This window comes from Lagenorhynchus albirostris, chromosome 3, assembly GCF_949774975.1.
Source record: "Lagenorhynchus albirostris chromosome 3, mLagAlb1.1, whole genome shotgun sequence".
Classification (NCBI taxonomy): Eukaryota; Metazoa; Chordata; class Mammalia; order Artiodactyla; family Delphinidae; genus Lagenorhynchus; species Lagenorhynchus albirostris.
The window spans coordinates 118854458-118867787 of NC_083097.1; the positions used below are offsets into that span (position 1 = coordinate 118854458).

Below are 13330 nucleotides of genomic sequence, written 5' to 3' on the forward strand. Positions count from 1 at the left end.
AAAACTTAGGCAGAACACTCTATGACATAAATCACAGCAAGATCCTTTTTGACCCGCCTGCTAGAGAAATGGAAATAACAAAAATAAATAAATGGGACATAATGAAACTTAAAAGCTTTTGCACAGCAAAGGAAACCATAAGCAAGATGAAAAAGACAACCCTCAGAATGGGAAAAAATATTTGCAAATGAAGCAACTGACAAAGGATTAATCTCCAAAATATACAAGCAGCTCATGCAGCTCAATATCAAAAAAACAAACAACCCAATCCAAAAATGGGCAGAAGACCTAAATAGACATTTCTCCAAAGAAGATATACAGATTGCCAACAAACATATGAAAGGACGCTCAACATCACTAATCATTAAAGAAATGCAAATCAAAACTACAATGAGGTATCACCTCACATCGGTCAGAATGGCCATCATCAAAAAATCTACAAACAATAAATGCTGGAGAGGGTGTGGAGAAAAGGGAACCCTCTTGCACTGTTGGTGGGAATGTAAATTGATACAGCCACTATGGAGAACAGTATGGAGGTTCCTTAAAAAACTAAAAATAGAACTACCATACGACCCAGCAATCCCACTACTGGGCATATACCCTGAGAAAACCATAGTTCAAAAAGAGTCATGTACCACAATGTTCATTGCAGCTCTATTTACAATAGCCAGGACATGGAAGCAACCTAAGTGTCCATCGACAGATGAATGGATAAAGATGTGGCACATATATACAGTGGAATATTACTCAGCCCTAAAAAGAAATGAAACTGAGTTATTTGTAGTGAGGTGAATGGACCTAGAGTCTGTCATACAGAGTGAAGTAAGTCAGGAAGAGAAAAACAAATACTGTATGCTAACACATATATATGGAATCTAAAAAAAAAAAAAAGGTTCTGAAGAACCTAGGGGCAGGACAGGAATAAAGATGCAGACATAGAGAATGGGCTTGAGGACACGGGGAGGGGGAAGCTGGGACAAAGTGAGAGAGTGGCATGGACATACATACACTACCAAATGTAAAATAAATAGCTAGTGGGGAGCAGCCGCATGGCACAGGGAGATCAGCTCGGTGCTTTGTGACCGCCTGGAGGGGTGGGATAGGCAGGGTGGGAGGGAGACGCAAGAGGGAGGAGATATGGGGATGTATGTATATGTATAGCTGATTCACTTTGTTATAAAGCAGAAGCTAACACACCATTGTAAAGCAGTTATACACCAATAAAGATGTTAAAAAAAATTTAAAAAAAGGAAGACCTGTGAACGTAGGTTTTTTGTTTTTTTGTGTTTTTGCCTTGTAGAGCTGGAAGGAGTACAGTTCTACCTTGCATGATTTATGTAGATTTCCCTAAATATTTGATTGGCTTTTAGAAATATTCTTCCTGAAGGAAGTCTTAGAGTGCAGCTCTCTACTTGTCACCATGGCCTCCAGTCATGCTCAAACTAATGATCAAAGAATAGAAACCATTCCATCGCCAGGCTGTGCCAACCACTCAGGGATCATCCACTCCATGCCTGCCCAGGTTGATTCTGTTTCTGAAGAAACTTGAAATTCAGAAGGCTTGTGGCAGTACCGTCACTGGGCAGAAGAGGGCAACAGAACCCCATTTACAGGGCGCATCCCTGGTAGGAAGGGAGTCCTCTTGGCTGCAGGATCTCACATAAGAGTTTTCAGCTTTGTCAGGTACACAAGGCAGTGCTGCTCTTCCCGTTGCACAGGTGAGGAAACTGAGCCTCAGTATTTTCCCCCAAGATGAGATAGCTGGGAACCCTGGAGACTTTTACATTGCTAGACAAGAGAGAACGATTGGAAGGGGCTTGGGGATGGGGGATGGGAAACTGCTTTGGCAGCACTTTATGCAAAATGGAGAGACTGGTAATTGTCTAGTGCTGCTTCAGTTAGAAAGTGGAAGCATAGGAATATGAACTCAAGGTTTCTGTCTCTAAATCTAGGGCCCCTGACTCTGCAGGGGCTATGTGGATGATCCAGTTCTCCTGGTATTGACAGGTACGGGGATGTATTTCTGCTCACTCACCCGACTTTGACTTCTGCCCTCCTTGGCCCTTGTTCTTAGTTCTACGCTAAGTAAATAGGCCAACGCAACGACTCTGAATGTTAGCAGAGAGGCCTTGAATCAAAACCTGAATCTAGACCCTTGGCCTTCCTGGAGGGCAGTGTTACTGAAGAGAAGGGACTAGGCAAGGTCCTCAAGTGTTGTACTGTATCTCCATGTGCCGCGTTGAATACATGGAAGTCTTGGTGGTGGTGGTGGTGACAGTGGTGGCAAGAATAGCCACACGTGCTGAGTTGTGGCTCTGCGTCAGGGGACTGTGTCAAGAACTTTCACTGCGTTATCTCACGGAACCCTCCCAAGGAGCCTGTGAGGCAAGTAATATCATTCTTATTTTACATGTGAGAAAAGTGAGGCCAAAATGGTTAAGTAACTAGCCCAAGTTCACTTGGAAAGTAATTAATCCAGCATCACTTGTGTGCAGACCTCCTCACACACACTCCTACGCTACCGTATGCTGCCCTCCAGGGCTCCTGACATCTGAGGTCGGGCAGCTGAATTCGCAGCACTATGCAGAAGTTGTCCCAAAGTTCCATACCCAGAGTGCAGTCTGTAATGTTAACAGTGAAGTCATCTACCATTTGTACAGAAATTCCAGTACTTGGAATTGTAATTGTAGCTTCTTGTTACCCCAGAATTTAAGGTTTCCCAGAAGAGCCAGCTTAATGCCGTGCAACACATCACCAAGGTTGTTTTTTCTCCTGGGACTCTAAGGACCAGAGAGCATTCCCGTTGGTTCGGAAAGCTAAGACTTATTAGAAATGTTTAAAACCTTTGAGAAATTACAACTTGTTCCCTTTGTGTTGTATGAGGCAGATCACATGAATTGTGTAGCTTGTCTGACACAACACAACAGACTGCAGTCTGAGTCCGTTTATTTGCAGTAAACATTGCTTCTGTAGGTGTTTGACCTACTCAGCAGTCTTTTTTTTTGCTTCACTCCGGTACCTGTTTTGCATCGGGTATAAGGCATTCAACAGGCCCATCTGAAGACAAGCCATCTAAACCAAGCTAAAAAATTCTAACCCTGCAGCGTCCAGCCCCAACCTCAGTCTTCCTGCTTCTCATCTCAAGGGTCTGCTTGGTGGGCGGGAAGGACAGGACAGTGCCGCCTGGTTTGGTAAGCACTGGCTTCCGTCCCCACCACCTGTGCATCTGAGGATGGAGAGTGAGCGCCACTGGGGTGACCGTTAGTGCTTAGTGCCTGCAACCTTTGGTGCATATCCTGTGAATAAGAAAGACTACCTGATATATAAACCATCACATCAAAGCCAGTGTTCTGCATTTCATTTTAAAGCCATCCTGCAGCAACCTTAATTTCCACCCGTGCTATTCTGTGTCTCCTGATTTCATCCACACGTTCCTTCTCTTGGTGCGTGACACGTCTGACCCTACAGACCCTCCTATCAGGGACCAGATCTGACTTCTGGCTGCTCTCCAACATCTAATGCCTTGGTGGTGCTCAGGGAATCCCTGAGCACATCACAGTAGGACCCAGACACCTAACATCAAACATACACACCACCGCCGGAAGTACTAAAGCACAAGGAAGAGATTTTGTTTCTTAGATAGTCGAGGAGATTCTTTTCTCCAAGGTCATACCTCCATTTATCAACACCATCTGGGAGCTGGGCTGGCAGGAAAGCCCGGAAGAGATAGTCGGCCTTTGGCTGGAATCGCTCTTGCCCTTTGGTTTCTATAAGTTCTGGAGAATGACTTCACTCCTCCCGGTTACCCCAAACACATCTGCACAATATGCAGATGTGAGAGCAAGCACAATTTATGATGTGTAAGACCACGATTATGAACTAGGATTTCACAAATCAAGCCCAGTAGGAAGATAACCTGGAGAGTCAGTTAACTTGAAATTGAGCCCATGTCTTTGGGGGGGGGGGGTTTTGCCAACCCTGCCCCTTGTGGCCCTTCCTGTCATGGAGCGAGCAGGGCCCTGGGGACCAGACCTCTCGCTAGTTACAGAAATCTGGAACAACTGAACATTGGTAGCCAGTCTGATCTCACAGCAGTTGTGTTAGGTCAACAGAGAGTCCTCTTAAACTTGAAATAGGACCTCTTTAGGCAGGCTGTAGCCTTCACAACTCCCCCTTTTCCACACCTAGACCCTTTACACCTTGTTCCCCCTGCCTCTGAGCGTGTCATGCCTGAATAGAGCCTTGGGGAAGAGGGTACAGCCCTTCTTTAGCTATCCTCCCTTCTTCCGTCCTTGACTAAGGAAGGCACCAGAAAGGTGAGATGGGTGCTTACTGTGCTGGTCACTCCTGTCCCTTGTCCCATCCACTGTGCCATCTGGAAGGATCCTCAGGAAGTGGCCCCCGTTGCTACAGTAGAGGAGTTTGGGCTTCTTGTAATTCCCTGGAGGCAGATTAAACTTCTCGGTCAGGGCTGTGAAGGTTGTGATTTCCCCTTCAGCCATGGCTGAGCAGCTCCTGGTTATGGCGCTTTCAAGGCTGTAAGAAATTAAACAACCCTGTAGAATGTTCTTCCAGCGAAGGTGCAGCGTGCACTTTCAAGAAGGGAAGGAGAGCCTCAGGGCACAGGCTCCTGGGCGGGTGGTAACCACAGACTGCCCAGGTGCTGTCCACAGTAAACAGGCCTGTGCTGTGGCCAGTGGTTAAGGAAGGATGGTCCCTGGTAGGGGAGGGATTTTCAGGCATGTCGCACTTCCCAATTGGACACAGCTCTGGACCAGGCTGTGTGTTTTTTAGAACATCAAATTTGATCATTTGGCGGAGAGGAAAAAAAATAATGGTTCCTCCTTCTGATCCACACACATCCTCAAATTAAACGCCGAAGTTGCACTAAAATAACACTCAGGGTCTGGCTGAAACCCACAAATGCCGAGAGGCCGGCACTGAGGTTGTGCCCTCCACCCTCCCACTGTTTTGGCCAGGTGCTGAGGCCCTTGTATGGAGATAGCCCCGGGAGCTTGGGCATGGGAGACCCATGGGGAAGGCGGGGGCGGGGTTGGTGGCGGTGAGGGGCATTTCCGAGGCAGCCAACAGTTAATTTGTAAAGGACAGTTCTGCGTTTACTGGTGGGAACAGAACCAGAGCTGGAAAAGAAGGCACGTGGAGGTGTTGTGGTTTTTTTTTTTTTTTTTTTTTTTTGCGGTACGCGGGCCTCTCACCGCTGTGGCCTCTCCCGTTGCGGAGCACAGGCTCCGGACGCGCAGGCTCAGCGGCCATGGCTCACGGGCCCAGCCGCTCCGCGGCATGTGGGATCCTCCCGGACCGGGGCACGAACCCGTGTCCCCTGCATCGGCAGGCGGACTCTCAACCACTGCGCCACCAGGGAAGCCCCCATCAGTGGGGTTTGTTAAATGGCAGTCACTGCCAAAGGACATTTTATGGGGTGGAGCATTTTGAAGGTTCTGCTAGCAATTGCCTGGGTCCACAGCTTCCTGTATATCGTCAGATCACACAGGGAAGACGGTACTCTGTTTCTAGGACTAAGGCCATCTTCCTCCTAATTATTTTCTAATGAGACATACTTACTGTTGACACAGAAACCACCATACTGCCTATTATCATCCTCTAATGTTGTATATACCCACTATATACAAATTTATATTTTTAGTGTGAAAATGCATCCGTGACACCGCTGAGCACTAAAAAGCAAAGCCAATAAACTTTAGTATTTTAAAATATCTACTTACCCCACCATTTAGGAGAATGAATTGATGCTGACTACAAGGACTGTACAAGAAAGAGGTGAAGAGGAGACTTGGAAACCAACATGAGAACTTCATCTTACAAGAGCGAGTAGGTGCTCATTGTACACGTTGATTATCAAGTGGCCTTATCATAATAATGATCGTCATTAACATATTGTGGGCTGCAAGTTAACTCCTGTCCTCCTCACCATAATTCTTTGAGGCAGATGCTAATGTTATCCTCATGTTTTTATAAAGTGAAACCAAAGCTTACAGCCGCTCAGTGGCCTGTCCGAGGTCAACAGCTAGTAAGTGAGCCTCAAAAGGGGTCTGTTGAAAGAAAGCCCTAACTTGCCTTTAATAGCCATGACAAGGTGAAGTGACTTTACTGGGACCGCAGTAGTAGTATTAGAAGTGGGGATTTTACCCATTGCCTGGCACATACATCTGCCCCCATGACCTGATCATTCATTAAGTTACTCATCTGTGACCCAGGTATTGGCTGTCACCACCCACCGCCTCTGCTTTTGCCCCCATGCATCTCTTCATTTCCCAGAGAACTCAGGTCACCAGGTGTTAGGAGCCCTGTGAACTTGACGGAAGGCCAGCCAGCCTCCTGCATTTCTCACACTCCCATCCACGCATCCCTGGAGCGGCCTCACGGAGCTGCTCGCATAGAAGGTAATTCCATCAGAAATCAAGGGAGCAATCTGGGTGATTTGTCCCGGTGACTTTGGAATTAGGGCTCATGTTGGAAGCCTCCATGTGTTTCTTCTGCTCTAGGCATTTTAATGTGTCTAGTACATCTCTCCCAGTCTACAGCCACAAGGGCTGTGGTTTGAAGTCCCTCCAAGGACCCCCAAAGAGAGTTTTGCATACACCATATAAACTATCTTTAAAGTCAGACCACTCCAAATATCCCCTTCACATATGGTGAAACTCTGTCCGGCCCTTTTCACATAGTCCAATAACATATGGAAAATTAATTTCATATACATCAGTTTCATAGGGCAGACTGCAGAGTTCACCTTGCACAGCACTTTGCATTTCCTTCCCAAACCCTCACTCTCTCTTCCAAAACCCTCTCTTTATCCACAAGCCTCTGAGTCTCTGTGCCCACCTCTGTCTCTCACACTCTCTCTCATTGTCTCTGTACTCAGTCCTTTTCCATCCCAGCCTTTCAATCTTCCTCTCCCTCCGCTTCCTCCTCCACTCCGTTCTGGATCCCCTCAATGTAAAGCAGTTTAGTGCTTCCAGACATGGGCATCTTCACCCATCACCTCTCATTAGCATACAACAATGATCCTTCTTCCTTAAATTACAGCTAAGAGATAATCCATATTTTTTGTTCCATCAATTTTTTTTTGTTTGTTTTCAAGCACTTACTGAGTACTTAATTTGGTATAGGAGAAAATAATCATATACTGGTGGTGGCCATTTCACTGTACGAAGAGCCATTTGTGTTGTCCATCTTCGATGGGCAGAATTTTGTTTCTTGCCGTCCCTGGATTTTCTCGAATGGAGGTCCCCATTAGCCCTGGTTGTGCAGTAATTGCGTGGTGAGGACAGCCTCCCTTCTAGATCCAGCCCCCGTGGGGAGTCTCCATTAAGTTGGTTTCTACGTGTTGCGTATGGATTTGGCTCTTCCCATTTACATTCTTTCTTCCATCCCACTGGGATGCAGGGAACAGATGCACTGGCCGAGGTTGGAGGCATCAGTTCTGTCCAAGAATTATACTGACGCTCACATTCATGTGTGTGTAAACCATGAAGCTAAAGGCCTTCTGTCAGAGGCCGGCGGGCATCCCCTCCCCCTTGATTGTATTGCAGCCTGGGGTTATACAAGCCCATGCTTCTGATCTCTGCCTGCTCCCCCCAGTAAGAGGGACGGTGATGGTGTGGCTGCACTGACTTCAGATTTCTCCCGTCGCCCTGAAGTTCAGATCCATACCTGAAACCTGAAGGTGACTTGCTGATGCCTGAAAATAAGCCTTGTGTCAATGTGAATTCGATAGCCTGTATCAGTGGGATTACGAATCGGCCAAAACATACAAAAAAATGAAATCTCTTTTTGTTGGTGGAGGGAACTGCAGAGGCACAGAATTCCCCTCCCCCCGTTTTGCTTTATTTACAATTTACCTATATTTTTAGCAGTGGTTGGTCCAGAGTTCCCTGCCAATCTAGTATTGTTAATTAAAGGATAGGAATGAAGGAAGTATATGACGTGATAAAACCATTAGGCAGCAGCCTTACCAGGCCCTTGGGGATTTTCACAAATTGCTCTAACAAATGAATCCATTAACTGTGTGAAATCAGGCATTGAGCATAATGTATAAGCCCTGCTTGTGGTTAGTATTATCTTTTTGTTGGCTGTCGGGGGAAGGGGTTACCTGTGTGTGTGTTGGGAGATGGAAAAGACCAAGCCCAATGGACTCCATGTCATCGTGGTGTGCTAAGCCCTGCCCTCTGAGATTTGGGGCCCTGGGGAGATTTTTCTGGACTTACCAGTGACACCAAAGTGAGGGGAACACCAGGCCTATTGGATCGTCCATGTTAAGCCTGATATATTTTGTTAGCTGTAGCCTCTGGAAGAGATCCTGAACTCTGACACATGGACAGGATGTTAAGTATACGATCTCACGCAGGAATACAAGAGTCACTTTTCAGTGTGGGAGAGTGAGCAACACTGTACAGCCCCAGCTGCACACAGATTGGCTCTGGGAGCCTGGGCAAGTCATTTGTTCTTTCCGAGATGTTTCCTCTAATCATCCCCACCTTGCCTGCCTCAGAGTTGTCTGAAGGGTTAACTGGGCACAGTATTCATAACACTACTTGGAAAGTTTACAACTGTGACCTGACCTCTAGGAGATACAAGTAAGTGGTTTTGTTGAACTAGTTGAATCCTGATGTGCTCTAGGTCAGCTGCGATTGAATGCTTAATTTAAAATAATTTTTCCAGTTGGTATGGAAATGGAGTTTTTCCTTCCCTCTCATATGTGGCAGAAATTAGCTAAGCCCCTCCTCCCTCGTCATTTAAGCCACAAACATAGTAGAGAAGATGGAGGAGGCAAAGGTAAGCCATCATTATGTAAGAGAGAATCCAGGTCACTGTTTCAGACTCAGTTCTCAGCTTATCGACAGTTATCGAAGGAATGTTTGTGAAGCTTGCTGTTTCTAGGACACGTTAGTGTTCAGTTTGGCCCTGGTGACTAGGTCAGAAGGGAAGACGTGGTTCTAAGAATCAAAGGAAGGCAAACAGTGATGTTTATTTTTTTAATTTTGTTTTTAACTCCTGTCACTGCTTAAGCAATGCAGAATACCCATGAAGGAGGATATTTTGCAAAGTATATTAAGCCACTGAAGGTAGATGTGTAGGCATCCGTTAAGGTGATAATTGGGTATGTGTCCTCAAACCCAGCATATGTAAAACAGATCTCACCTTTGGTCTCAAATGTGCCCTAAGTCCTTGATCCTGTATCTTTGAATGGAATCACCCAGAAGCCTTAACTCTGCCTTAGAGATATTAATTAACCTTAGAATTTGATAAGTCAAGTATGCATGTTTAAACGTTAAGGGTAACTACTAAAAGAAAAGAAATAAAATGCATTAATTCCAGTCAGCAACTGGTAGGGATAAGGGAAAAGAGGTGAAATAAATAAAATTGTACTTATCCAAAGGAATCTAGAAAAAAGAGAAAAATAATAGAAATGTTTTAAAAAATTGCTCATAATTACGTGGCAGAAATAAATTCAAATGCATTTATAATCACAATAAATGTAAATGGGCTAAATTTACTAGCTACTGGATTTTTTAAAAATCCATCTACACTCTGACTACAAGAGACACATTTAAAACATGAGGACACAGAAAGGTTAAAAGCAAAAGAATGAAAAACAGACACACACACACACACACACAAAACTAGACACCAGATGTTAACAAAAAACTAAAAGTTGGTATGGCAATATTAATATCATATAAAGTAGGTCTAAGACAAAAAGAATGATCAGGAATAAAAGGGATCACTGCATAATGGAGAGTGGATCAGTTCAACAGAAAGATATAAAAATTCTAAACGTGTATACTTAATGACATAGCCTCAAAATATATAAAGTGAAAATTGACAAATACATAAAGAGAAGTTGTTGACCAATTCACAATGACGGTGGGGGATTTTAACACATTTCTGTCATAAATGATGGAGCAAACAGACAAGAAAATATTAAGGATGTGGAAGATCGAAATACACAATTAACATGTTGAATGGAATGAACCATGTAAGAGAACCCTGCACCCCACAATTAGTCAACACCATTCTTCCCAAGGACACATGGAGCATTTACAGAAATTGACCATGTACAAGGTCATAAGGCAAGACTCAGCACAAATAGAAATCAATTTGTTGAGACTATTCTTTGATTAGAGTAGAAATCACTCCCACCCATCTCACTGGTGACAAAGCCCTTTCATCTGTCCCTCTTTAATGTCTCCCAGCATCACCCTCCCTACTCCATTCTCACTGTGCTTGCCTGAGTGCAGGTGCAACACCTTCTCTCACCTGGGCTGCTGAGGCAGGCGGCAGCGGCCTCTCTTCTCCAGCACTGCTCTCTTCCAGTCCACTTTCCACCCTGCTGCCAAGGACCCTTCTAACATGTGAAAATGAGTATCCCTCTCCTGCTGAAGATCTTTGACTGTGTCAGTGGGTTCCCTGCTGCCGTCAGGATAAAACCCAGACCCCACCATGACCTGTAAGGCTTTCCTCATCTGGTCTCCACCTAACCTTGTTGCCTTTTCTCTTATTGGCCTGCTCTTCTTGGAGTCTCCCCATACCCTCACACTCACCCAGCCACGTTCTCTCTCTCCCCCTTCCTCCACCCTTCCACCGTTGCTTTTCTAAGTCATACTCATCCTTCAGAAATTCGTCTCAGATATTTCTTCCTCCAGGAAGCCTGCTTGGACACATCCCCAGCCCTGACATCCCTACTCTTCCTCCATTCCACACACACCAGTTCAGATTAGTTGATTCCCTAATGCTCCCATAGCAGCATTCCATTTACTCTGTCACAGCACTGGGTGTAATGGCTGTGCATATGCCCTGCTTAAAGCCTTCATTGTTTTCCCATTGCTCTGCGATAAAGACTAAGGCCAGAACAAGGCCTGTGGGGCTCTGGGAGGACCAGCCCTGGCCTCTTCCTCTGCCTCATTCCTCATCTCTCCAAACTAGCCTTCCACTTCCTTGAAACCATGCATTCCCGCCTACCTGAGGACCTTTACCTACTCTGTTCCCTCTCTGGAGCGCTGTTCCTTTCCTCCTCCTCTTTACCCCACTCACCTGGTTAACTCCTACTTTTTCTTGAAGTCTTAGTTCAGTTGTCAGTTCCTCAAGGAAGCCTTACCTGACTTCCCTTAATTGGATCAGATTCCTCTAGTTCTCAGGGGACCATCTAACATTTCCTCAGAGCTCTTACTTCAGTTTCTGATTACACCTTCATTCTTGTGATTATTTAATTCATGTCTCTCTTCATGACTGAGCTGTCAGCTCCATGACAGTACAAACCAATCTGCCTTGTTCACCATGGTCTCCTAGTACCTGGTAAAATGCCTGGCACTGAATGGGCATTTGATAGACATTTGTTGGAAGCGCGAATAAATATAATTTAACTATATTTGCTTGACTGTCTCCTTCATTAGTCTCTGAGGCCCTGAACAGATGCTGTGCCTTTTCTTTCTAGACCCAGCCCTTAGCAGGTGGCTGCACATCATCAGTGCCTTGTGCACGTTTGTTGATCGAATACCAGGCCAATCCCTTCTCGGGAGACTCTCATGGAAACATATTATCAGGACACCTAATTAGAAGGTGATGTCCTACAGGTATTAACAGAGTAGCTAAGCCAAGAGCACACATGTATTTTAATTGGGTTCAAATTAGGGCTGGAATATCCTACCCTGGGTTAAAAGCAGGGCCAAACCTGGTTCCCATCTTGTAGAAGATACTTCCTTACTTCTTCAAAGGAAATATTAAGGAAATAAAGGATCTAAAGGAAGGAGTCAGACCCTTTGGTCTCAAGTCTGACCTCCTTATCTGACCAAGAGAAAGTTGGTAGGGTCCGGAAAAAAGTTCCGGGTGTTGTTATTTCTGCCAGGGAGTGTCAGGTTGGCAGGGACCCACTTCATTCCTCTGGTGAGGAAAGGGAGTGTGTTCTTCTTTCTTTTCTTCCTGCTCCACCCTTGGTGATCTGCACCAGGTCTGAGGAAGGAATGGAGTCATGGCTGATTGGCTTGGGCTATCACTTCCTAAGGCAGTTCTGTTCCATGAGCTGAAATCTCATCTTGCAAAGTTAGCAGTAAACTATGGACATGGCCGGGGGATGGACTTGGCAGTGGTGTGTAGGAGATGGCTCCTACAAGTTTGGGAAAGCCAATTATTAAATATTCATGAATTTTGCGAGCCAGTTGTTGAACCATTAGTGGCTTGAAATTGGCCCCAGTGAGAGTATTTATACCACAAAGAGTGGCAAATGCTTTAAGTCAAGGTTTTTTTTTTTTTCTTTCTCTCTCTATTCTTCCTTTTCTCTGCCTCCCTCCTTCCCTCCCTCCCTCCCTCCCTCCCTTCCTTCCTTCTTTTTTCCTCTGACTGCTAAACTCAGGTTGGAGTCCTGGCTGGACACTCACTAGCAAATTCCTCAGAGCCTCAGTTTCCTCATCTCCAGAATGGGGCCCCAAAACTGTAGCTATTGCACAGAGTTCCATAAGTCTTAAAAGATAATGCATGCAAAGTGCTGAGCCCGGCACTTGGAAACTTGTAAGCATTCAATAGACGTTAGCTTGATTTTATCAGCCTCTGTATATCTTACTGTTTAGTTTTGCCAATCATCTGTGCTATTGACTTAGGACTGAACAAACTTGATTTTTAACATTTAGTGATCTTTTAGCAATATTTGAAAATATCATTTTCTAAGTGATAGGGTAGAATTTTTCCTTATCCCTGATGTACACTAAAGCTCTCTTCTCATTTGCTTAGGTGCTCTGATACACTAGTGACCAGTTCTCAGTATATTTCTTGGGTTTGTGTGTGTTACTGTCCAGGATGACAGAGAACCTATGGGGTCAGTAGTCTTCGTTTCCTGTTCTTTAATTTAGGACCCTTCTAATCCTTAAATATCCCAAAGTCACTGAGAATAAACTATTCCCTGGCTTCCAGAATCAGGTATTATATCAGGGAGATCAAGATGTCATACTTGGGCTTCCCTGATAACACAGTGGTTAAGAATCCGCCTGCCAATGCAGGGGACATGGGTTTGAGCCCTGGTCTGGGAAGATCCCACATGCTGAGGAGCAACTAAGCCCGTGCATCACAACTACTGAGCCTGCGCTCTAGAGCCCACGAGCCACAACTGCTGAGCCCACGTGCCACAACTACTGAAGCCCACGCACCTAGAGCCCGTGCTCCGCAACAAGAGAAGCCACGGCAATGAGAAGCCCGCGCACTGCAACGAAGAGAAACCCCCGCTCGCAGCAACTAGAGAAAGCCCGTGCGCAGCAGCGGAGACCCAGCGCAGCCAATAAATAAATAAATTTATATTAAA

At 45.4% G+C, this 13330-nt stretch overlaps 1 protein-coding gene across 1 annotated transcript in view; it reads right to left on the minus strand.

The window, feature by feature from the left end:
- The window catches only part of FGF1 (fibroblast growth factor 1), a 102552-nt gene that overhangs the window by 19009 nt on the left and 70213 nt on the right, over positions 1-13330 (minus strand). Inside the window, exon 3 of the mRNA XM_060143874.1 lies at positions 4337-4539. Within this exon, the coding sequence (XP_059999857.1) occupies positions 4337-4505 (169 nt within the window). The 5' untranslated portion in view covers positions 4506-4539. The remainder of the gene's footprint in view (positions 1-4336; positions 4540-13330) is intronic.